Genomic DNA, 27,255 nt, shown 5'->3' on the forward strand with positions numbered 1-27,255 from the left:
GTCATGGCGTTTGACTGCTAATTGATTTTCATGCAGGTGAAGATGAAAAGGGCGTCCGCCTCGTCCGATGTAGTTTTTCTCGCAGTTGACACAATTTATTTTGTAGATCATGTTTGGTTTGTATTTGTCATTTCTTCTTTTGGTTTGCATAGGACTGATTGTAGGGATTTCGTTGATTTGTGTGCAACACCTATTCCGAAGGTTTTCAGCAGTTTCCTTGCGGTTCCTGATATGGCTGACATGTATGGTAAGGTGATCCTTTTGTTGATTTCTGTACTTGACTTTATTTCTGATGATGTATGCGGCTGGTATTTTTTGAAGTTGATTGGGTAGCCATTCTTTTGAAAGATGGTTTTCAAGTATTCTTCTTCATTTTTCCACGCTGTGTCACACTGTGTCCTCGCCCTCTTGAATAGTTTGTACGCAGATGAATTTGTGAGCTCTTGGGTTGTTGCTATTGTAGTTGAGAATTTGATCTGTATGGGTCGGTTTCCTATACACTTCAGTCTGGTTCACCCTTGTCGGTTCTGGTGATTAATACATTCAAGAATGATAGTTTTTCGTTTGACTCCTGTTCCATTGTGAACTTGACGTCATCGAAGACGTTGTTGATCAGCCTGTAGGTGTTTTCCAGCTCATCCTTTTTGACGATGACGAATGTGTCGTCTACATAGCAAATCCAAATTTTTGGCTTGATCACTGGTAATATCGCGGTTTCTAGTCTTTGCATCACTGCTTCTGCGATCAGTCCTGATATTGGTGATCCCATTGGTGTCCGTATCGTTTGTTCGTAGATTTTGTTGTTGAATTGAATATATGTTGTTAAGCATAAATCGATGAGTTCTAGTAGACTTCGACTTTGAAGTTTCGTGTATATTGCGAGATCTAATTAAGAAGGATAATCTGAGTGAAACATCTAACTATTTCAATGGCTAACTTGTCCGTTTTTAAATATCACAACTCTAATTGGGTTAAACCAATCGTGAATGACATTTCATTGAGATTGGAAAGAGAGAGAACATGAATGCTGTTATTTTAAAATTTCACAAATAACCATGTGACTGTTATGGAAAAACTAAAGATTTCAAGCAGGTATCAATATGGCTCTTGAATTACAAACTGATATCAGCGGAATTCATGCTGAAAATCACAGAGAAATACATATGCGTGTTAGGTGGTTGGAGACATTAGGTATGAAGCCCTAGACCTACGGTTCCATGCACACTTTTAGTGGAGTGACTATCCAATGAAATATATGTGTTGAGGAGTGAGACGTTCATGCACTGTACTAATAACTCGCGCTACTCCGACTTCAATATCGTGAACGAAACCATTCTGTCCTCTTATTTTACCTGCCCCGCTAACTAAAGTAAAAACACTAATTGCAAATGAAGTTATTTGATGTTGATCTAATGTAATCAATTAAAATACATTAGGTTTGTCGATTATATATATATGACTAAAACATTGCTAGGATATTTAAACTAAGTGATTGTAATAGGCACAAAATATAGTAAAAATGTATTGAAATTCCATAGATAGTTTTCACACTGAATAGTTTACTCTCATACAGTTTTAACGTAATTGATATTGATTTGATTCTTATAAATTGTAATTTGAGACTAGATATCCTAAACAAGGGATTTGGGCAGTTCACTTTTAGCAAGTCGATTCTTAATTTGAATGCGATTTTACCTACCAAAACAATAGCACTATTTTGGTATAAATGATGGCCTTATGGTTAATTAATATGAACTTGGATGTAGTTTTTTAAATAAGAATTAAACTTCAGTTTCGAAGTGAAATAAGAGAACTCATTTTAGTTTTCAAGACTATCTGTAAGTGATATTAATAAAACTACTTTAAAGATTTTAGGAAATAAAATTAAAAATAGGCAGACCTTAACAATCAAAGCTGTCCTGCCAACTAGCTGACGTTCGTTACGACTACCTTTTCCACGTCCACCTTCATTATTACCACCAAAGTTTCTTGCACCACTGATAGGTGTAATTGTTTTCATTGAAATACCATTTTCTGTATTGCTTTGTTCATTACCTCCTTGTGAAGTGGTTAATGCAGAGAGTTGACGAGTTTTAGCTACAACAAGTCCAGCATTTTCTAAATGTGTACGACAATATATGAATGCCCATGAACGATACAAGTGTTTCACTTCACCAATTAATCCACAATGTGGTTTTTCTAATAAGCGAACAGTTTGCTTTAATTGTATAGAATTTCCATTATGATCTAATGCTTGTGGTGGTCGACGAACAGTATTTAATCGACGCAATGCTGTATTCGATTTTAAATTAACAACTTTACCAAAACATGTTAGTACAGAGACTTGGTCACGTTCAACATGAACAACAACACCGACAGTTTGCGGGTCAACTTGCACTAAATCCATCAATTGTACATGCCCAGATGATTCAACAGTTGTAGCACGATCTTGCCATAAACGTAAATCCTTCGGTGCAACTTTCATTTCATTCATACTATGATCGGATAAAACAACAGCTAGACTGGGATCAAAACGTATGACTAAACCAGTTTCATTAACATGTCGACCACTGAGGACCTTAAATATGAAGAAATAAAGATATTAACATACATATAACTAATACTGCGATGATTAATATGAGGTAAATATAAATTGACGGATAGGATGATACCACAAAAGACTATAAATACAGTATAACGCAATCACATAGTATCGAGATTTAACAGCTAAATGAACAAACGTTTATTATTAGACTACGAGAAACTTAAACTGGTTATATTATCTGACAATCAACTGAGTGAGTATGCGCCTCAAGTGAATAGTGATAATCGGAATTTAAAAAAAAACAAGTCTAATTAGTGGCATACACTATATTAACTCTTATGAAAGATAACCTATTAACCAAAAACAGCTTAACGTATTCAGTTTTGAGTCACACTGCTGGTGTAATGATTAGTGAGACTACTCAACTATCCAAACTGAAGTATATTGAGTGGAGAGGGTTAGAATTTGTGACTTACTAGTTGGAATCCAAGTCCTTTAACAACTAACTTTTCGCGAAACTGATATCACAGAGAGAGAGAGAGAGAATGTTCAGTTTTCATCCGAATCGCTGAAGTATTTCAACATCGATGGTATCATATAGCTGAGTGACCTTAATAAATGGGTTAGTTATTGAAAGTTAGTCAATAACGAGTAGTATAGCATGGACACTTACGAAGTAATTACTCAGTAAATCGGTTTTAAAAAATGGAAAACAGGTTAATTAATAACGAAAAGCGTTCCTTCATGTTCAGATTATAAAACATTCTGAACCACGATTTCTCGCAGTCAAGACTCTTAATGATATGCTGATCATTATCCACAATAGAACTCTAAGTGCCAGTATGTACCTGTCTAAATATATATTTACTGACAAATAAATGTTCTGATAAGCAAATCGTACAAGTTATATAATTTTGAATTATGCAGAGTAAAAATATGGGTTTATGATATCCCAAAAAGACCGGGAATTGTTATCAAAATATCTATTCTCATAGTTGTACCTCATTAAATAATGACATTGGATAAATTCTTAAAGTTAGGAATAACATGGCTTTTGTCGCTACATAATATGTAATTTCTCGTTCTTAAGTCTCCATAGGAAAATAGAAATGGGTACGAAAGACGTGAATTACTCGCGTAAAGCGATAAGAATGAACTTGTAAACTGGTCGAATACGCTTTGTGACACCACACAACAAGATACGTAGATGTATGTATACGAGACTTTAAGAAGATTTAATAATTGAATCTTTTTAAAGCCCTTTCCTCTAACCTCACAATTATTAACAAAAGTCACCAACTACGCACACTTAATTGAGATGTAAAGTGTTTACTATAACTTAGTGTTTTTAATCGACCGCTGCTGCTAACTTAACGTGCAGGTCGGGTGTGCCTATTGTGATGACTCAACCGAGCTGTATTAACTGAAAAAAAACATTTTCTTTTAGGTTCTGCCATGTCGAGCAGTTCGGTAAGACTGAAAGCAGAAACTTAAGGTCCGAGGGAGAATTTGTACTTCTAACTATAGAGGGTTGTGACAGCAGTAAGGTATTTCTCTCGGAAAACCAGCATCTGCAGCGATGCTGCCCTCCTACAAAGGGTGTGGTTAGAATAGGTCAACCTCACCTAACTTCACGGATGTCCGTCTCCTGAGGTAAAGAGTTTTGAAATGTGGAGCCAACTCGTCAAAAACTCCCAGTGAAAATGTCGTGCGCGAACGCTTCTAGGTAGTTGTCTCTTAGGCTCTGTGGTCATGCTCGCAGGTAGCTAAAATCATCACTAATTCAGCTCCCTTTTAAGGTCCTCCAAGAAGAAATAACCTTCCACGGTACGGGTAGCCGGGGAGTGATAACCACCTTCCTACCTCCATTAGAACCCGAGATCATCTTGTTGACGATCGAATCTCTCACATCTTAATAATTCTTCCATACCCACGAATAACCCTTCTCATATATCTTTATCACCACGCATCAATAATGCTAATTACTTGAGTTCACTTAATGATATATTCCTGGTCTCCTGAAACCATGCTCTAAATCACATGTTGGAGCTTTTACTGTTAGAATCTTGTGTCCGACAAGACAATAGGCTTTTTTGGCTAGGACTCTAGAATCTTGCACCATCGATGTATGCTGCGTCACCAAAACGCGCTTAAACGACCCAACTAGTCATTCATTTGACCTCGCATTGTCAATATAAAGAACCGGCACGATTTAAAATTCAAGTATCTTAAAACCCCACTGTTACTTCCCGTGGTCTCGCTGGTGTAGGTATAGCACTAAGTTCTGAGGCAGAACAGGCTCTCGTATACTGGATCCCAATAGACAGTCGCTTGTGCGCTGTTCGACTAAACGGGACATTAAGAACTCGATAATATGGGGATACATGCCGTTACCTTTCCGTTGTCTCTGCCTACTCTACCACTAGTTGCAGCTCAGACCAAATTAACGGTGATTTTTATAGGAAGCTATCTAACCTTCTTCAAAAAGCTAAACGCTCTGATGAAGTAGTAGTAGTAGTAGCAAATGATTTTAATGCCCAAGCAAGTACAATAAACCAAACCGAACCCCACTTAGGCGGATCTTACGGTATTGAGGCTCAGAGAACAGATACTGGTGACCATCTGTTGCAACTATGTTCAGATAACTGTCTATTTCTGGCAAAAACCAACTTTAAATATGAGGAGAAACATCATCTGACGTGGTGACCTCCGCGATCGACTCATCCATAGACTCAAATAGACCACATTGCAATTAGCCATACCTGGGGGGGAGCTCCGTAGAAGACTGTCGCTCATCCTTGAGCACATGTTTAGACTCGGATCATGACCCAGTTCGAGCACATATTTGTCTGAGTCTTAATGGACGTAGAAAAGCCACAAGTAAACCCCTTAGTGTCCAAACTAATGATGAAAAGCTAAAAAATATATTCCAGGAACAGCTACAGAGGGAGCTAGTCAACCGTGAAAATGATATCCACCCCGAAGTAGCTTCGTATAATGTTCGAAAAGCTGTGGAAACAGTTATGACATCTACTCGCAACTTAAAGCAAAAGGTTAGGAAGACTCAGCCGATTTCAATGGCGTCTACATAACTGATGGATAATCGAAAACTCATCCCGTCTGACTATGAACACGATGATCAGCGGAGGAAGTTTAAACGAAGTTGGTCCAAAGCTCACGTAATGATCATGAGTAGTTGTGTGTATCGAAAGCAGAAGAGATGAAAAAGGCAGCAGCGATAGGTAACAGCAGAAAACAGTCCCGACTTATTAAGAAAACAGGTGTTAAAAATCCAGGACTAATATTCACTCTTAATCCAGGAGATTGAATTGATGGACTGAACACTTTAGGGAAAACTCCAACTGGCCTTTAGCAACACTTCATTTACCCACTATCCCCAACCAACCTGAATTGCAAACTCATGTAATTCGTATTTATTTATTTATTTGAACACATAAATTGTGGTATGAAGAGGCACCAAATACATATGCGCCACACAAAACAACGAGAATGCGAAGAGAAAAAGAATGTAAGGTGCGTAAAAGGAAAAACAAGAGAACAATAACGACCACACATTAGTGTATAGTAGTGTAATGATAATAACAATAGCGGAAACGGAAAGGTACAACCAGAAAGAATTCTTTCACTTAAGGAAGTTACAACCACTTTTTATGAAGGACGTAAAAGAAGGTTGCAGCAGGATCGCCACTGACTTCTATTCTAAGCCATATCTGATAACGTCTCTAGCCACTGTGTTGCACTATCTCTATGACCCTAACCAGGGAGACGTGAAGGAACAACAGAAGCCAGTTCGGTACAGCTTTCTTTCATACCACGACATCATGTCATACACTGACCACCTCTCCGCTTTTTCCAACCAGTCCCACAGTCGGAAAATAATGCACGACGTGGAATTCCCTAGGACGACATTCATTGAACATGTCCAAGCCACCGAAGTCGGTGTTTCAAGATGGTGACACCAATTGAACTATCGTCTCTGCGTCCGAACACACGACGCCGAACCTCTGCATTACTAACATGGTGTTGCCACTGGATGTCAGCAATCCTTCGGAGACAACGATGATCAAACTCAGAGAGTCGTCTAGCATCCTCAACTCGGAGAGACCGGGTTTCACAAGCATAGGGAAAAACTGCTCTCACCGACGCGTTGTAAATCCGACCTTTTACAGTCAGACTAACATCACGAAGGCGCCAAAGATGGCCCAAATTGGCATAAGCCACTCTGGCTTTCACTATACATAAATTGATCTCACCACTCACACCACCACCAGCACTTATGTAGTCACCTAGATACACGAACTTCTCGACTACTTCTATCTGCTCATTACCCAGGGTGTGAGTACAGGATTAGAATCCTGCCAGTCTTGTAGAAGTACTTTGCACTTCGAAGGTGCAAAGAACATACCATATCTACGGACATTGATTGCCAACTGATTAAGTGCGGATTTCATGACTTGGGCATTATCGCACAGTAAGACAATATCATCTGCATACTCAAGATCGAGAATTCTTTCTCCAGGCAATAGATCCATACGACTATAGCGAACTGTCATCTGCTTTTGCAACCTCAAGTTGTTTCCGTCAAGGCTGTCCACTTTCTCCATTTTTGTTTAACTTCGTCATAGACCTACTGATGGAAATAACGTTCTCGTCTACTGAACTCTCAGGCATTGATCTCCTTCCAGGAGGTCCACTTATGGACTTAGAATACGCAGATGATGATGAAGATGCCTACAGAAATAGTTACTTCAATGGTTAGTAATATATAAAAGAAAGATTGTGTCAACCACTAAACTAAGAATAGGGAGTGAAATAGTCGAACGCGTTGACGACTTCACTTATCTTGGAAGTCTGATCATCCCTAATGGGTTGGTGTCTGACGAAATCTCGGCACGGATTCGGAACCTCCGTCACCTATGGCGAAGGCGAGATATCCGTCTATCAATTAAGGAGCGAGGATACTGCGCGACAGTTCGCTCTGTTTTAATTTACGGATGCGAAACATGGTCATTAAGGGTAGAAGGTACTCGTAATCTACTAGTATTTACTTGAACACCGATTACTACGACGCGAAATGCTGACTAGTATTAGAGGCAGTTGGAAGAAAGTTAGGGGCGACCAAACCAAAACGTTGTATCAGTTCACAAAGTCACTTACTTCTGGTCTGAGCCATGTTGGTAGATTCAGTCTACTTGATTGAGGTCCACTCAACTATCGTAATCAATGGTTGGTGACTATGTGTGACATGGGTCAGAATCGATCACAATGGCGTAGGTGTATACACTCTTTGTCTACTGCTTTATTTCTACGAACTAATTCTTTTTCCCGTATTATATCCATATATGCAATCTTTCTTTTATATATTACTACCTTTGAAGTAACTACTATGAATTCGGTGTTCATCTTGTTGTGCTGATGAGTAAAGTGTGGCAACTTGGACCGATGCATATATGTGCCTAGCCCTGCGTTGTAGCTGACTGACTGAGTATTGGATCACAGAGGTTAAGCCCCATTTGGTAAGGTCGATCAGCTTATCTAGATTAGAGTCCGCTTTCCAAGGTTCAGAAACCCATCGCGTATACGTGATAGTTTAGGGAAATTGTTGGAACCCCCGAGTCTTGGCGCGCAGGCGTCGCACTTGGGGCAAGTACACGCTACATCCATTTCGGCAACACAAGTTTTCACCGATGCATCTCTTTGCATACTCATAGGTATACTCACTCTGTGAGTGAATATACGTTATACCCACACCGATAACTCAAATTTTCACTTATGAAGCCAATAACATACATATAGGAATATTCACCCACTTGAGAGGTAGATGCTCACCGCTCCCTTTGATCGTATTTGCTACGACTGACTCTCTTACACATCACATGCATACCACTGGTACAAAGACTTTCACATATTTACTTTATGAGATACGCCATAAGCATAAGACACATTTAAGGAGGGTTGATGCTCACTTCTTCCTAGTACTTGCTATCATATTTTTTTATTATGTATTCGACCTGATGGTTTAGGCCGCTGATTTCATTAGACCTAGGACAGACATTTCAGCTGACGTTCCTGTTGCGAACCCGGAGCGTACCCTTGGCATGTACCTACGTACTCAACTACACAAACCGAGACTCATACAATTCATATACATAAACACACACATCGGACAGCCCGAAAGATTTATTGAGCTTCGAAATTGGGACCCAAGTAATCCAGTTCACAGTAGGGCGGGGGATTAGTCCGATCTCTGTTAACCGCCCAAATTAGGTAGCAAGGTTGCCCTCAATACTGAGCAGTGCTACGAGGAGACATCGAGTCGGACTTTGTTTTTAAAGGAGCAATATATAATACATATAATAATATTACCTTGACATGATCACCTTGGTTGAAGAACTTTCTTAATTCCACTGGTGTAAACGGTATGGGTTCTCGTAAGTCAGAATGATTCGGCTGAACAATAATCCTGCTATTGCCTTCAATGGAGACAACTTTACCACGAAGATTCTTAAGATCACCTTCACATACTTCGACAACATCTCCAGGAGTGAAACAATGATTTGAAGCAATCTCAACATTAACAGTTGAAGTTAAATTAGCTGCAGCATTAGCAGCGGCAGCAGCCATTTGTAGACTATCAGGAGTATGATGAAATCTTTCAAGTTCAGCCAGTGTAGGTCGAATGCCTTCAGTAAACTGAAACAAGAACGATTTATTTTGTAGTCTTTTAATTATTAAGTATAAATATTTTATTTAACTTCATCATTTTCGTATATTTACAAAAAAAATTTGATCACATCGGCTAAATGACTAAAATAGAACTGCTCATCTCTAAGCAGAGATGGATGGTGGCTATCAGTGGAATCTAGGACGCACGTCTCGTCCCACTTTGGACTTGTCAGCTGGATGCCCCTGGATATTTCTAAGTTGAAAATTGGTATTATTATCGATTTCAATTCTTAAAGGAAGATTATGAATGTCAAAAGATAATTTATTTTCATGACTTTGATAATTTTGATGGTTCATCTGAATATGCTTGAATCTAGCCGTGATAGAAATGTTGTAACTGGTTAGTTTCATTTGCTGAGATCCAGATAAATATAATTTTATATATTGGTGTTATGCATCGGTTTGGCCAAAACATACTAGTACATTACCTTGTATGATAAACAAAGTTAGGAGATTATTTTTTGATATATTAGCTCTAGACTGTTCAAGATACAGATCACGTAATCCTACTTTTCATAAAAAATGTTTATGAATCCTAGAAATATCGATCCATATTGGACAACCATGAGTAGACAACTTAAGTACAACTACTATTAGTTTTTTTCACTTATGTAGCAACTAGTTCTGGACACAACGTAGGTATTTCTATTGTGAAATAAAGTAATAGAGCGACAAGTATCCGATTACAGAGGTTTTTGTCTTGATACCAAATATGGATTCATGTACTCGGCCTCGAGTCACACTTTAATTGTGAAGGCTAACGATATTATTCGATTGTCCAAACCGAAGTAGGTAGGGAGGATTCGGATCTGAAACTTAGTGGTTAAAAGTCTAATGTTTTAATCAATGAGCCATCTCTCCAGTGTCTTCAACATAGTGTTCAAGTTAGAATTGGAGTTTCAAGCTGTTATGAAAGAGCAAATACATATCTCAGTAATTTAATCATACACTTTAGTTAAAGCAGTTTAATCTATTGATATTATAAATTGTATACATCCGTTAATTCATTGATTAATTTATGACAAATATTTTACCAGTTTAATACATTCACATATACCTACTGACCAGATAAATAAATCATGTATGATTTAGTATATTTCGATAAATTCTGATTTGTTCTGGTGCATAAAAGATCTTGATCAACAGTCTTGCCTTCTTCCTTGAATCAAGCTTTATCAGTCTTGTTTAGTTATAACACATAACAAGCGCCAGTTTGTCCGCAGTTATAACAAGTGGCCACATTAGTCTCGCGCAGTTACAACACAAACGACGAATACATAGTAGTTTATAAGGTCGCAACTTTAAACTATATATCCAGAGTTCAATACAATATAAATGCTTTAAAAATGTAACGCATATTTCATGAATAAAAAAAATTTTACTTACAACAGCATTAATACGAAATTGTTTATGCAAGAATCCGTCAGTATCGTATCGATTCCCCTCAAAAACCAATGATGATCCATCACGTTGTACACGATCAGATAATTTTGATGCATTGAATAGTGCTGGTGCTGGGCGCTTAAAACGTTTAAACTTGTTGTTATCATCTTCTGTTTCTGTGCCACGATTACGTTTTCTTTCATAATCAATTCGAGGAACTAACTTAAGACCAACTAAATTTTGTGCATCCTCTACATATTCAACCTAGAAAAAGATCAAAACTTTGATTTGATAATCAACTCAAGGGACAAGCAACCTAAAATAATGATTTGACAAATATGATAATAAAAACCCTGAAAACATCAGAATTAAACAGAACATCGTTTACCCATTAATAATCAGTGGTCGTTTAAATACCCTTTAACTGTTTACATACTGTGATTAGAAGCGGTTATCTCTGAAGTTCTTATTACACTTAAATGAACATTTTCATGATCCTTATTGTTATAAAGCTAATGGTGATTAAAATTAATGCGTTAATCGCTCACTGTGGAGTACTTAGTTCCCAGGTTCGACCCCTGGCAAGACCAGGGATGAATACTAGTTTTATTTATTTATTTGAACACATAAATATTAGTACAAAGCGGTACCAAATACATATGCGTTACACAAATCTCATTTGATTTGTATGAGGGCTGTGATACTGCTCGAGTGCCCAAACCGAAGCAGGTGGTTTTCTCAGGGGGGCACACCCGGAGCCTTCGACCTAAAGGTCTGGTCCACAAGGCGGTGGAGTAACGTGAAGAGGTGCAGTCCCATGGTAACCGGTGACCAACAATTGGTTCATACGCCATTTGTTCCTTCAGGATACTGGAGCCCATGTGCACCATTGGTTTTGAATCAGGGTTTTCCAACTCCCCTAGGTGGACTCTCCATGTCCACCAACCCGTTTAAAGCACCGGACATTCTCTTTTCGTCCTTTCAATTTCATAAACAACACTCCCGTCACGAGAAGGGAGTGAGTGGGACTTCCCTGGCAGAGGCTATATACGCGTGGCCATGTGAGAGCATTTCTAGAAGGAGAGCGAACTCTCCCCACTCTCAGCCGTACCAGGGCATTTGGGGGCTTGAATACTAGCAAGGAGTCCCTTACTAGGATGAAACTGTCCAGTGCTTCCTGGTTCTTAATGGTTGTCTACCTAGAGTCAACCAGAAGGTAAGCTACAAAACTCGACAATCACAAAAGCTCGCATACTAATTGTAAAGGCTGCTTTTCATTTCATTTTAAATCACTGTACTTATTTTATTTACATATTTTTCGTAATATTTGTGTGGGACAAGAGGAACTTGTTTAAATATTTTATCCAGAGAATTCCCTTTTGTTTCAAACATATAGTACTGAATAAAGCGATTAGTACTGTTATTAATATTCACCAAACTACAGGTTAATTGTGGTACTACTTCTCTTGAACCCAGAACGTCATTTAGAATAACAACGAAAGCTCCTCAACTGAAACGCAAAACAAATAATTGGAAATAGATAAATTTTAAAAATATACCAACTGATAATAAGATACACTGGATAATAGCGCACAGCTGAATGGCAAACCTTTTGTGCTTACCAATGCTAAATCATCACGATAGAGTCCAGATTTAATCCGAACCCACTGGTCAGGTTTAAGTTGACCAGTTTCTTTCACCACACGTACAACTTCTGTCATTTCCTCAATTGGAACAAGTTGTTGCTTGTACATTGAAAGTCGTAAAGCTGTTATACCGTCTATGGCTTGTTTAACATGAGTTTGCTTGAAAGCCTCAACATAAATATAACCCTTCAAACCTTCCTTAGCAAAGGCTGACTTAATTTGTAGTGGAGTGTCAGAAAATTGATAGGCTATAAATTTACGCATCAGTGCAAGTACAGTAGCCTTTTCTTCACCCATTTTACATCGAAGTGCCCAGAGGTTAGGATCTTTGATACCTGGAAGACGTTCCTTTTGAACAATACTATCAGCCATAGCCTCACCATCACCAAAACGATCGACATAATTTTGGTTCTCATAACGCTCTTGATAATATCTTTCTATTTCCTCTTCATCTTGGTCCATGATCTCACGTATTCTCCGGCGAGAATCTAATTCTCGAGCTGCAGGTACAGCGTCCAGGGCTTCTTCATCTTCCGGACCAATCAGTTCCCCCTCGTCGTCATATTCTTCATCTTCTTCTTCATCGTCTTCGTCGACCGAAGCTTCATCATGAAACATATCCTATACAAATATGGAACGTATTAATTAGCAATACAGAAAACTTATAAACAAATACTTTGGGTATCTACGAATATATATATATATATATATATATATATATATATATATATATATATATAATATTAGGTCATTAATAGTTTTCGGAAGTTACTCGCAATTTAATCTTCACCAGGATATAATAGAAGGTATTTTCATTTAGGTTTTACTGCTTATGAATGTGGATTTACAAAGCAGATTGTATGAAATAGGTTTCCAAAATGATCATAGAATCTAGGATCAGATATTCACTAGATGTCTTGATAACGAGTTAATAAGACATTAAAGTGTAAGAAGAAAAAAATCTCACGATGTTGGCAGATATAGAGTGTGTACTCTTCGCATGTCCAGTTAACTATCTTCGGATTTTTTGTTTGCTTCTATTTTCTATCAACTACCCAACATTCCTATCTAGTTCGGTCTATGTGGGCAAAGATAAGTTTTCAACAACAAATTAGTTTCTCCAACATTCTGAAAATTCAGTCCGTCAGTCAGCATCAAAGCAGTACTTCGTACGTACGTACATCAGTTCAAGTTGCCATACCACATAAGCACAGAAACACAATTGTTGATTCAAATCCCATAGTGGTAGAGGTAGTAAAAGTATAAGCAGTAATCGGAAAGATTAGAGTTTGAAGATGTTATTCAATGAGTATCATCCAGTGAAATAAATTTGGAAAGAGATAAAATAAAGGGACATGAAGAATTCAGAAGATTAGAATTTGGGAGAACACAAAGAGTGGATGCACCTGCGCTATTGCAAACGATTTTGAGCCATGTCATTCAGGGTCTCTAACCATCGGTTGCTATCATCTCGCGGTCCCCAACCAGGTAGTCTACACCTACCGACATGACTCAAACCACTTGTCAGTGACTTTATGGACTTGTGCCACGTTTTTATCTGGCCGCCCCTAGCTCTCTTCCAACCTACTCCTATACCACTGAACATCGCACGTCGAGGCAGTCGGTCGTTGGGCATACGTAACACGTGTCCAACCCATCTCAACTGATGAAGTTTCACTACGTCATCAATTGATTTGCCATCCTTACCTAGTACCCGTTTCCTAACACCTGCATTACTTACTCGATGGTCCCATGATATACGAGCAATATTTCGAAGACACCTATGATCAAATACTAGTAACCTACGAATATCCTCTACTCTTACTGGCCATGTTTCACTGCCATAAAGCAGGACGGAACGAACTGCTGCGCAGTAAACACGTCCTTTGGTTGATAGACGGATATCTTGCCTACGCCATAAATGACGCAAGTTGGTAAAAGCTAGTCGAGTCTTCTGTATCCGTGCTGAGATTTTGTCACACACCAGACCACAAGGGCTGATGAGACTTCCAAGATAAGTGAAGCGATCGACACGCTCAATTACTTCGCTCCCTATCATTAGTTCGGGTGTCGATGCAAACCAATCATGAAGCAACATTTTGCATTTCGAGGGGGAGAATCGCATGCCGAACATGCTTGCATTGTTGCTTAGTGGTCAGAAGACTGCATTTTGTCAGCGTCTTCGCCAAATAAAACTATGCCATCAGCATATTCTAAGTCAACAAGTGAACCTCCCGGTAGAAGTTCAACCCCTGTAAATTTAGATGAGGAGAGTGTTATCTCTAAAAGTACGTCAATGACAAAGTTAAACAAGAATGGGGAAAGTGGACAGCCCTGACGAACACCACTTGAGGTAATCAATTCTGATGACAGTTCGCCATAAGCTCTCACTCTACCAGTTGTGTTCGAGTGGAGAGCCTTTAATGAGGTTAATGTACTTCTTTGGTACTCCTTTCAGTGACAAACACTGCCATAGAACCTTACGATCAACAGAGTCGAATGCCGCCATAAGGTCGAGAAATACTACCATTGTGGGGCGTCTGAACATGTGTCTGTGTTCTAGAACCTGACGTAGTGTGAATATCTGATCTATACAACCACGTCCAGGTCGAAAACCAGCCTGATTTTCTCTAGTCTGTTCTTCACGAGCTTTGGTTAGGCGTCGAAGTATTATCGAAGCTAATATTTTAGACACTATATTAGTCAAACTGATTCCTCTGTGATTGTCACAAGAGGACTTTTGTCCTTTCTTAAAAACTGGTACAATCAGTGATCAAGACCAGTCAGATGGGATTGCGTCTAGTTCCCAAATTCTACCTAAGACCTCAGTTAATCTCATTGCTAATACTGGACCACCATCCTTAAAAATCTCAAGAGTAAACCTGTCAGGGCCTGCTGCTCTTCCTCACTTCAGATTTCCTATGGCTTTTTCAACTTCGTAAAGAGACGGAGGACCTACATCAACTTGCCATTCAGGTTGACTGGAGATCGTGGGAAACCGAAGTGTGGCTGAAGGTCAGTTGAACTGATCCCTGAAGTGTTCTGCCCATCGATCCAATCTCTTGGATTGAGAATGTATAATATGTCCATCTTTCTCTGAGATTGTTTCGCTAACAGTCAGTTTCCTTAACAAGTCTGAACAATTGTCTGCTATTACCTATTGCCGCTGCCTTTTCCATCTCTCTTGCTTTCGCTACCCACCACTGTTCACGATCATTGCGTAGACTTCTTGTCAGCTTGCGCTTAAGCTGACTCCGCTCTTCATTATGTTCAGAGCCAGGTGGAATGAGTTTCCGAGCATCAATCAGTGCGATAGATGCTGCTGAGATCCAGTGTTGCTCCCTAACCTTACGGCTTACCGTACTAGCAGATATCACTGCTGTTTCCACAGCTTTTCGGATATCATTCCATGCTGCCTCGGGGTGGACATCACATACATGGCTGCCTAACTGTTTCCCTAGTTGTTCCTGAAATATACTCTTAGCTTGACTATCATTAAGTAGGCCCCTAAGAGGTTTCCTTGCAGCGTCTTTCCTACGTCCAGTAAGACGCAAGCAAATACGCGCTCGCACTAGAGCATGATCTGAATCTAGGCATGTGCTCCAGAATGAGCGACAGTCTTCTATCGAGCCCCTCCATCGGTGGCTGATAGCGATGTGATCTATTTGGGTCCAACGTTGGGACGAATTAGGGGGTCTCCATGTTAAAAGATGTTTTTCCTTATGCCTAAAGTTAGTATTTGCAAGAAAGAGGCGGTTATCTGAGCATAGCTGCAACAGACGGTCGCCATTATCTGTTCTTTGGGCCACGACACCATAAGATCCACTCAGGTGTCTTTCCCTATCGCTTAGTTTACCTACTTGAGCATTAAAGTCACCGGCCATTATTACTACATCCGAGCGCTTAGCTTTTCGGAGGTCGGAGAGCTTTCTGTAAAGCTCATCTTTTACATCATCTGCGCTGCAGTCAGTGGGAGAATAGGCAGAGACGACGAAGAGGCAACGACGAGTGTCCCTATCTTTTCGGGTCCTTACTGTTCCGTTCAGCCGGACAGCGCAAAAACGACTGTCTACTGGGATCCACTCTAGGAGAGCTAGTTTTGCCCTAGGACTCAATGCTATACCTACGCCGGCGAGGCCACGGGAAGCAGAATCTGGGCTTCCAGATACACGAAGTGTGAATCGAGTCGGTTCTTTATTTTGGCATGGTGAGGTCAGATGAATGACGCTACTCGGATCCTGTATGCGCGTTTCCGAGACGCAGCACACATCGATGGCACGGGATTCTAAAGTCTTAGCTAAGGAAGCCTGTTGTCCTATTTGGCACAGTGTTCGGACGTTAAAAGCTCCTACGTGTAGTTTAGAGCGTGGTTTCAGGAGACCAAGAATAGCGTTCCGCGTACTCGAATCGTTTGTCCTAGCGGTGCGAGATGATAAAGAGACGTGAGAAGGGTTAGTCATGGAGGTAAGAGAGGTATTAGGAAGTGTAGGAAGGATTTGAATGTGACTAACTTGTTCTCGTGTGCTGTTACGGGTATGAGGGCTGATATCACTTCCCGGCTGCCCACACCGTGGAAGGGTATTTCTTGAGGAACCTGAAAAGGAAATTGGATTAGTGTTAGTCTTAACGACCTAGGAGCGTCACCACAGAGCCAAAGGGACTGCTTGAGGCCGGTCGCGCACGGCTTTTTCGTGGAAGGTTTTTAATGTATTGGCTCCGTTCTTGAAAGGGCCTTACCGCCGGAGACGGAAATCCGTGAGGTAAGGTGAGGTGTGACATTTTTAGGGTCGACCTTTTCTAACCCCGCCCCTCCTTGTGGGAAGGCAGCATCGCTGTCATGCTGGTTGTCCGAGCGAAACACCTTACTGCCGTCACACCCCTCTACAGTCAGCAGTACGACTTCGCCCTCAGACCTTGAGTTGCTACTTTTAGTCTTACCGTTCTCCAATCGACCTGCCTGGCATGGTAGAACCTACAGGAACATATGTTCCAGCCAATATAGCTCGGTTGGGTCGTCACGATAGGCAAGCCCGACCACCGCGTCAAGGTAGCAGCTTCGGTTGGGAATGTACGAATATATCTTCAGTAATCATCGTCATTTCATTTTATTTGTTAGAACACCGCCATATTTATCAAAGGCCAACAATCGTAATGTTTCTTGACATTAGGGCTGCCTTCGATTCGTTGGACAGGAGTGTTTTCTGGGATTGTCTATTGAAGAAGGGTGTGCCTGAGAAGTTTATTAACATCCTAAAATCCCTATATAAAAACACCTCAGGCAGAGTGAGGGCATACAACCACCTCTCTCCACTGTTCCATTCAAGCAGTGAGGTTAGATAGGGTTGCCCAATCTCACCATTCCTCTTCAACTTTGCCCTCGATGACATTCTGGAAACAGCTCTGATGGATGTGAGTGGTAGTCGTATGGATCTGTTGCCTGGAGAAAGAATTCTCGATCTTGAGTATGCAGATGATATTGTCTTACTGTGCGATAATGCCCAAGTCATGAAATCCGCACTTAATCAGTTGGCAATCAATGTCCGTAGATATGGTATGTTCTTTGCACCTTCGAAGTGCAAAGTACTTCTACAAGACTGGCAGGATTCTAATCCTGTACTCACACCCTGGGTAATGAGCAGATAGAAGTAGTCGAGAAGTTCGTGTATCTAGGTGACTACATAAGTGCTGGTGGTGGTGTGAGTGGTGAGATCAATTTATGTATAGTGAAAGCCAGAGTGGCTTATGCCAATTTGGGCCATCTTTGGCGCCTTCGTGATGTTAGTCTGACTGTAAAAGGTCGGATTTACAACGCGTCGGTGAGAGCAGTTTTTCCCTATGCTTGTGAAACCCGGTCTCTCCGAGTTGAGGATGCTAGACGACTCTCTGAGTTTGATCATCGTTGTCTCCGAAGGATTGCTGACATCCAGTGGCAACACCATGTTAGTAATGCAGAGGTTCGGCGTCGTGTGTTCGGACGCAGAGACGATAGTTCAATTGGTGTCACCATCTTGAAACACCGACTTCGGTGGCTTGGACATGTTCAATGAATGTCGTCCTAGGGAATTCCACGTCGTGCATTATTTTCCGACTGTGGGACTGGTTGGAAAAAGCGGAGAGGTGGTCAGTGTATGACATGATGTCGTGGTATGAAAGAAAGCTGTACCGAACTGGCTTCTGTTGTTCCTTCACGTCTCCCTGGTTAGGGTCATAGAGATAGTGCAACACAGTGGCTAGAGACGTTATCAGATATGGCTTAGAATAGAAGTCAGTGGCGATCCTGCTGCAACCTTCTTTTACGTCCTTCATAAAAAGTGGTTGTAACTTCCTTAAGTGAAAGAATTCTTTCTGGTTGTACCTTTCCGTTTCCGCTATTGTTATTATCATTACACTACTATACACTAATGTGTGGTCGTTATTGTTCTCTTGTTTTTCCTTTTACGCACCTTACATTCTTTTTCTCTTCCCATTCTACTTAACCTGCTCCACAGGAGCAAGTAAAATTTTAAATAAATATTGATGTGGTCCCGTGCAAGGGCTTGTCATGGACACATCCACGAATGATAGGGAGGCTCGAAAGGACGATATGAATCTTAGCGACATAAAATGTTTATCTTAAGAATTTCGTCAGACGATAGTTCAAGATTTCTGCGGTATTATCTCCCTTGAACACAATGTTAATGAAGAGTTTTCCGAGGAATTGCATGACGTCTTATAGTTTTTAAAAATGGTTTCTCGATAGCAACCGATGGTTAGAGACTTTGAATGACATGGATCAAAATCGTTTGTAATGGAGCAGCAGGTGCATCCACTCTTTGTGTTCTCCCAAATTCTAATCTGAATTTTTCATGTCCCTTTCTTTTTCTCTTTCCAAATTTATTTCACTGGATTATACTCATTGAATAACATTTTCAAACTCTAATTTTTCTGATTACAGCTTATAATTTTACTACATCTAGCACTACGGGATTTGAATCGACCACTGCATCTCTGTGCTAATGTGGTGTGGCAACTCGAACTGATGTACGTACGTACGAAGTTCTACGTTGTTACTGGCTGACTGACTGACTGCTGGACCGGATTAAAGATTTAGTAGAGGTCCAACTCTGAGATCAACCGGTCGGATTCCGTAAGCATCGGTCGTGCACAGACAAAATAGCAACACTACAGATCAAAGTTGAGCGATCGATTGAATGCAAATAGCCACTATACATTAACTTTATTGACTATGAGAAGGAGTTTGACAATGTGGATGGGAGAACTTTATGGAACCATATTCGATACTATGGTGTTAGTCAGCTACAACGTAGGACCAGGCACATATGTGCATCGGTCCAGGTTGCCATACCACATCAGCACAACAAGATGAACACCGGATTCATAGCAGTGGTTAGGTCAAAGGTGGTAATATATAAGAGAAAGATTGCATATAGAGATATAGTACAAGAAGAAAGAATTGGTTCGTAGAAAGAAAGATATGAAGTGATTTTAATCTCTTAGTTTAAGGAAAGACAGGGAGTGTATACACCGACGCCATTGTGATCGATTCTGAGCCATGTCACCAAGAGTCTCCAACCATTGGTTACGGAAGTCACGTGGACCCCAACCAAGTAGTCTGCATCTACCAACATGTCTCAGACTAGAAGTTAGTGTCTTCAAGCACTGATGCCACGTTTTGGTTTGGCCGCCCCTAACTTTCTTCCAACCATCTCCAACACCGGTTAGCATTGCACGTCGTGGTAATCGGTGTTCAGGCATACGTAACACGTGGCCCAACCATCTCAGTCGATGAAGATTCACAACCTCATCAACTGATTTACCATCATTCCCTAATACCATGCGTCGAACCTCACTATTACTTACCCGGTGATCCCAGCAGATGCCAGCAATATTTCTAAGGCATCTGTGGTCAAATACTAGTAGCTTACGATTGTCTTCTACTCTCAATAGCCATGTTTCGCTGCTGCAAAGTAAAACTGCCGCGCAGTATACTCGTCCATTTATTGATAGACGGATATCTCGCCTTCGCCATAAGCGACGCAAGTTGGCAAAAGCCAAACGAGCTTTTCGAATCCGTGCTGAGATTTCGTCAGACACCAACCCATTAGGGATGATCAGACTTCCAAGATAAGTGAAGTCGTCAACGCGTTCGACTATTTCACTCCCTATTCTTAGTTTAGTGGTTGACACAATCTTTCTTTTATATATTACTAACCATTGAAGTAACTATTTCTGTAGGCATCTTCATCATCATCTGCGTATTCTAAGTCCATAAGTGGACCTCCTGGAAGGAGATCAATGCCTGAGAGTTCAGTAGACGAGAACGTTATTTCCATCAGTAGGTCTATGACGAAGTTAAACAAAAATGGAGAAAGTGGACAGCCTTGACGGACACAACTTGAGGTTGCAAAAGCAGATGGCAGTTCGCTATAAGCTCTAACTTGATTGGTAGTGCTCGAGTAAAGAGCCTTTACAAGGTTTATGTACTTTTGGGGTACGCCTTTCAATGACAGACACTGCCACAGAATCTCGCGGTCTACCGAATCAAATGCTGCTTTTAAGTCAAGAAAAACTGTCATTGTCGGACGCCGGTAAGCATGCCTATGTTCTAAAATCTGACGAATGGTGAATATGCGGTTGATGCAGCCACGATCAGGTCTGAAGCCAGTCTAATTTTCTCGTGTTTGAAGACCACGAGTCTGAGTTAGGCGTCCGATAATCATTGAGGCTAGTATTAGTTAAAATAATCCCTTTACGGTTATCACAGGATGATATTGACCCCTTCTTATATATTGGGACATTCAGTGATTGCGATCAGTCACATAGGATTACGTCCAACTCCCAGATTTTAGCTAAAATATTAGTCAACCTAATCGCTAAAATTGGACCACCATACTTAAAGACCTCTGGAGCCAATCTATCTGAACCAGCTGTTCTTCCTCGTTTCAGATTAGCCCTAGCTTTCTGAACTTTAGCCAGGATCTGGGGACCTACTTCAATGTTCCATCCATGCTGTCTGGGAATGGTGGGTAGTTGTAGAAAAGCCGAAGGTCAGCTGAACTGCCTCTTAAAGTGTTCCGCCCATCGTTTTAAACGTCTGGCATGAGAGCAGATAGAAGTGTCGTCATTTTCCGAGATTGTCTCATTTACACTTGACTTCTTAATTCCAGTTTCTTTTATTAGTCTGAAAAGCTGTCTAGTGTTAACTACGGCCGCTGCCTTTTCCATCTCTTTTGCTTTTGTTGCCCACCACTGCTCACGCTCGTTTCTTGGACTTTTGGCTAACCTAGATCTGATTTGTTTTCGCTCTTCATCGGATTCAGAGCCTGATGGGATGAGTTTACGAGAATCTTTCAGTGCAATAGCCTTAGTAGAAAATCACTGATTTCTCGTAACCTTTTGGTTCAAATCACTAATAGATGTCGCTCCTATTTCCACAGTAGTTCGTATATATTCCCAAGCAACATCTGGGTCAGCCTCGTTTACGAAATCGCCCAAGTGTGACCTCGGTCGTTCATGAAATTTTCCTTTAGCTTTCTCATCGCTGAGTCCAACTTTAGTGGGTCTTTTAATGTGACTTTTCTGAGTCCAGTAAGGCTCAAGCGATTACGTGCTAGTATTAGAGCACAATCGAAGTCTACACATGTATTCCAGAACGAGCGGAAGCATTCTATTGAACCTCTCCAATCATGACTGATGAAAATATGGTCAACTTGAATCCATCATTAGTTTAGAGCAAAGGTCTCCATGTTAGATGGTGTTTCTCCCTATGTTTGAAATTAGTGCTTGTTAGAAACAAACTATTGTCTGAGCACAGTCACAGCAGACAGTTACAATTATCTACACTATAGTGTACATAAGAAGATCGTCAATATCATACAGAATTCATACGATGGACTATAGTGCAAGGTCGTGCATGGAGGACAGCTGACTGACACATGCCAAGTGAAGACTGGAGTCAGACAATGTTGCCTACTCTCCTCCATTTTCTTTTTTTCTGGTGGTTGACTGGATTAGGAAGACCTCAACATCTGAGGGGAAGCACGGAATACAGTGGACAAGTTGGATGCAACTAGACTATTTGGACATTGCAGATGATCTAGCCCTTCTATCCCATACATATGGACAAATGAAGATGAAAGTAACTGGTGTAGCATCAGCCTCTACATTAGTAGGCGGCGAAATACAAAGGGTAACAAGCAAGATCCTCAAATACAAAACGGAGAACACCGATCCAACCACACTTGAGGAAAAAGCTCTGGAAAAAGTGGAATCTTTCACGTACCTAACCTCAGCAACATCATCGATGAGCGTGAAGGATCCGGTGCAGACGTAAAGGCGAGGATTGGCAAAGCAAGGGCCTCATCCCTACAGTTGGAGAACATATGGAACTCAAAACAACTGTCTGTCAACCAATATCAAAGTGAGAATCTTCAATATGAGCGTCAAGACAGTTCTACTTTATGGATCTGGAACTTGGAGAACCACCACAACCACCATCAAGAAGGTACAAGTATTTATAAATTGTTGTCTACGCAAGATACTGAATATCCGTTGGCCAGATACCACCAGCAGCATCCTACAGTGGGAGAGAACAAACCAGCCTCCAGCTAAAGAGGAAATTAGGAAAAGACGTTGTAAGGGGATAGGACATACATTGTGGAAATCAAACTGCATCATAAGGCAAACTCTAACTTGGAACCCTGAAGGGAAACAGAAACGAGGAAGTCCAAAGAGCACATTCCGTCAAGAATCGGGAGCAGATATGAGAGAGATTAATAGGAACTGGAAACGATTGTCCCGGACAAAGTTCGGTGGAGAATGCTGGTGGGTGGCCTATGCTCGTCTATGAGGGGTAACAGGTGTATGTAAGTATACAAACTGCCGATGTTGATACGGTCTTGGGGAACACCGAAGAGAAAAAACTGTCGGAAGTGGTTTGATTTTTAGAAAATATACATGTAACTCCCTATTGGTGGAGCGATGGCTTAGTGATTTAGGCATTTTAACTTCAGCCACTAAGTCCTAGGTTCAAGCACCCCAGGCTGTCTCGGTTAGGGCAACCGGGTAGTGTTTTTAGCTCTCACACTTGAAATGTGGCTCATATCCAAATAGCTTGAGAACGAGTTAATTTAATTTTTCATTTTGGTAACTGATTACACAGGTTTGTAGACGAAAATAGTATGAGCTGGCGAAATTGCCCATCAAAGCGAATTCCTACAACTCGCATCAGCTCGATAAGAAACAAAGTTAGAAATACGGAAAGGAAAGCAGTGGAAATAATATCAGTCAGTGTAAAACTTGACATAATAAATTTAGTTCAAAAGCAATAAACAGGATCGTGGAATGAGAATTATGATTAGACTGGAGAATTACATGAAGGAAAATGGACGAAACTGATCTATGTCATTTAAGTCGCCAACCATAGAGTGCAATAAAGTATATTATGTGAATTTTAACAGGAGGCATACATACGAACACAAAACCTTGCAAGAAAGTGTATGTCTAAGTTTTAACGTTTAGCATGAGGAACCCAATAAGTTGAGAAAGAAATACCAAAATGAACAAAAGAAATAGGGATTGGGAGTCTAATCTAAATGGCATGTAAACGGTTTATGATTTAGAAAAAATGAAACGGGGAACGAAAATTAGACAAATTTGAATGTAAAGCTGGTTCTGAGCCATATGATTAACTCTCTACCACTGATTAAGATTACTTAGTGAACATTAATGAGGACGTTATTTGATTGAGATCGTGAGTCGATTGATGTTAGACCACCATTGAAAACCTGAAAGTAATGAACGGCTGTTTCGTTCTAGTACGGGACTTCTCAGCAGTGCGCATCCACAATCCTACACGCGGGCTTCGGACCCGGGACCTTCGATATCGCGCGCGAACAATTAACCCCTAGACCACTGAGCCGGCATCCAACGGTGCTGTCTAACTTCAATCAATCCACGAGACTGCGTGACCATCTTCCATTGCTTGAGGTAGACACCTGTTTCTATCTGATACGGATTAGCTCCACCGGTCATGCCTTCTCACTAGAGCTCCGAGAATTCCCTCATGAAACTGCTCACTAGTGATCACATGGTAATTATCAATGAGGTTGTGGATTGTTTTTTGGTTGAGACCATGAACGTATTGATGTCAGACCATCTTCGTAAATATTCACACCCATCATTAGAATTACTCGATTAATGATTCACCATAAATAGGAGTATAGCAAATTACTACGGTCGAATGTATGCATTTTAGGCACAATTTCGAGGTTCGTGTCTTGCAAAGAAAGTTTTGTCATACTCACCATATTTTTTTTAATCTTACTTCACAGACATTTAGTTGAAATAAGAGCAATAATATCAATTTGTTCTACATATATACAATGTCTGTAACTTGAGGCGTTTTGTGCGATGTGCAGATTATCTTTCACTTAGATAGTAATGTAGTTGGAAGAGTAAGTGAAATAATTATATATTCAGAATTAATACAAATCTAGTTAGCCTTCTCTTTTAACCAACTGTAACAGAATACCATGCATTTAGCCCTCTTGATTAACCCTGTGAATGTAATAACGATTGTCGTTGAATCAATTCATTTTACTTAGTGCGTTTAAATCTTCACATGTACATCGACTTGAATACAAGTACACTAGTGAGTAATCTACCGAACATGTCAACAACGTGTAATGGACACGTTTATTTTACCTCGAAAACTAAAAACCAAGGCCAAATTCACATAATAAAGCATGTAGAAATATGCTTTGCAATTCTACATATTGTAAATAACAAAAAAAAATTCCTTGGCATTGTGTACAAAATTTCATGGGTATTATCAGAAAGGGCGTGGATATTCCCATCAAAATGGGGCGGAAAAAAATCAATAAACTCCTCACAAGTTCAAATTTCTTACCTTAATTGCAAAATTCATTCTTCTCTTTTTTTTCGAGGTTAAGGCAGGTTCTTCATCTTCATCGACATCCTCTTCTTCGTCTTCCTCGTCGTCATCATCCTCATCTTCATCATTATCATAGTAAAGATCCTTTTTCGTGTACTTTTGAGTTTTATTCTTTTTTTTAGGTGGAGACGGGCTTGCCGATTCGTCTGAATTTGAACAGTCACTCATCTCAATACATTAACCAGAAAAGTAGCGTCTTATGCAAACTTTCTGGGTAAATTGTGTCCAATACAATTTTGAGAATCAGTCAGTCTTCAATCTTCCGTAATAAGGATAGTGGGTTGGTGAACCTGTTTTAATTCTGACAGACTGTGTTCTAGTGAAAGTCCAGCTTCTCCTTGGAAATATTCACTGATGGGGATGATACCACTTGTTCGGGTAAGGCGTTCCAGTCTTTGACTGCTCAATGAGAAAAACGGAACCCAACTTTAAGTTTATTAGATCGCGATCTTTGAACCTTCTTGCTATGACCTCGGATATTATTAGTGCTGGAGGGAGCAAAAAGATAGAAGCTCTCCACAGACTTAAGGGTATGCTACACAAATGCTCGCAGCCTACTAAATAAAATGGCGCAGCTCAAGTCAATGATGGATAAAGAAAAATCGGATAGTATTGCTGTCTCGGAGACTTGGTTAAAATCAGAAGTATTAGATACTGAAATTCAGTTGACTGGTATTTTAACTAATAGGACTGATAGACTAGACCGTGGGGGAGGTGGGGTTGTCCTGTACACGAAAACTACCCTAACCATAAGATTAGTTGAGACAGTGGCACATGTTTCAGGGACATGTGAACTGGTTCGATGTAAGCTGAGATGTCGACGGCAAGATATTGACTTGGTTGTAGTATATCGCAGTCCAGAATGTGTAGCAGATGATTTTCTCTTAAGTAAATCTAAGTCCTGGTGTAACAAAGGTAAAAGCCTTGTAGTGAGTGACTTCAATGCACAGTATGTAAACTGGGTTAACTTAGAATTAGGGTCATCGATAACGTCGCTCGATTGTAAATTCTTAGAAACATCGATTGGATTAGCTTTATTCCAACACATTAGAAATCCTACACGTTATGACTTAAGAAACTCTTCTTCTCTATTAGATTTAGTCTTCACACACAGTGATGACGTTGGCCATATGACTTTCCTCCCACCACTTGGGAGAAGTGACCATGCAGTCATCTTATTCAAATTCATGGCTGCGATTGCCTGTCAAACAGTTACGCCGGCCCGTCCTAACATATGGAAGGCAGATATGGAGGAAGTCAACTCCGCAGCATCGGCTGAGAACTGGGATATTGACTCTTTTCAGGCAGTTATACAATCGGATAACTCAACCATACATACCCTGGACAGTTCCAAAGAAGAAGAAGCACGGCCAACCCTGGATTGGCCGTGATATTCGACGTTTACTAAACCAAAATAAGAAATGTTGGAATGTCGCCATCCGCCTTGTCACGGCAGGTACGACGAAACGCTACAGATTGATAAGAAACAAGTGTATAACGAAAATTCGGGAAGCTCAAACAAAATATGAAATGCAGCTAGCACAATCTGCACTCAAGCAACCCAAGAGAATATTCTCGTACATGAACAGAACAAAGACACATCATTGAATTCCCAGCCTAATTAAAGAAGGTAGTGAAACTGAAATGATAGAGGAAGATCAGGAAAAATCAGAGGCTATGGCTAACGATTTTGGGACTGTCTTCAATCAGAAACCTCCTCTAGACAAAGAACCAGACCAAAATACACAGTCAACAATCCACCTGCTCACCGTGGACTTCAATCAAGACGATGTGCTTAAGGCTCTTAGCACCTTAAACATGGAAAAGTCAACAGGACCAGATGAACTACACCCCAAAATGTTGAGACATATTGCACAATATATCGCGGCCCCACTGACTGTGACATTCAACATGTCACTTGACCAAGGTGTGTTACCTATGGACCGCAAGGACGCGATCGTCACTCCTATACACAAAAC

The 27,255-nt window shown here is 40.4% G+C and overlaps 1 protein-coding gene across 1 annotated transcript in view; it reads right to left on the bottom strand.

The window, feature by feature from the left end:
• SUPT5H (Transcription elongation factor SPT5) overlaps positions 1-25,497 on the bottom strand; it is a 30,556-nt gene extending 5,059 nt beyond the window's left edge. Inside the window, exons 1-5 of the mRNA XM_051215408.1 lie at positions 25,232-25,497; positions 12,298-12,942; positions 10,679-10,939; positions 8,933-9,259; positions 1,901-2,578 (exon numbers count right to left, since the gene is read on the bottom strand). Coding sequence (XP_051065910.1) covers positions 1,901-2,578; positions 8,933-9,259; positions 10,679-10,939; positions 12,298-12,942; positions 25,232-25,444 — 2,124 coding nt within the window. The 5' untranslated portion in view covers positions 25,445-25,497. The remainder of the gene's footprint in view (positions 1-1,900; positions 2,579-8,932; positions 9,260-10,678; positions 10,940-12,297; positions 12,943-25,231) is intronic.
• Between the last annotated feature and the right edge of the window lie 1,758 nt (positions 25,498-27,255).

This window comes from Schistosoma haematobium, chromosome 4, assembly GCF_000699445.3.
Source record: "Schistosoma haematobium chromosome 4, whole genome shotgun sequence".
In the NCBI taxonomy this organism is placed as follows: domain Eukaryota; kingdom Metazoa; phylum Platyhelminthes; class Trematoda; order Strigeidida; family Schistosomatidae; genus Schistosoma; species Schistosoma haematobium.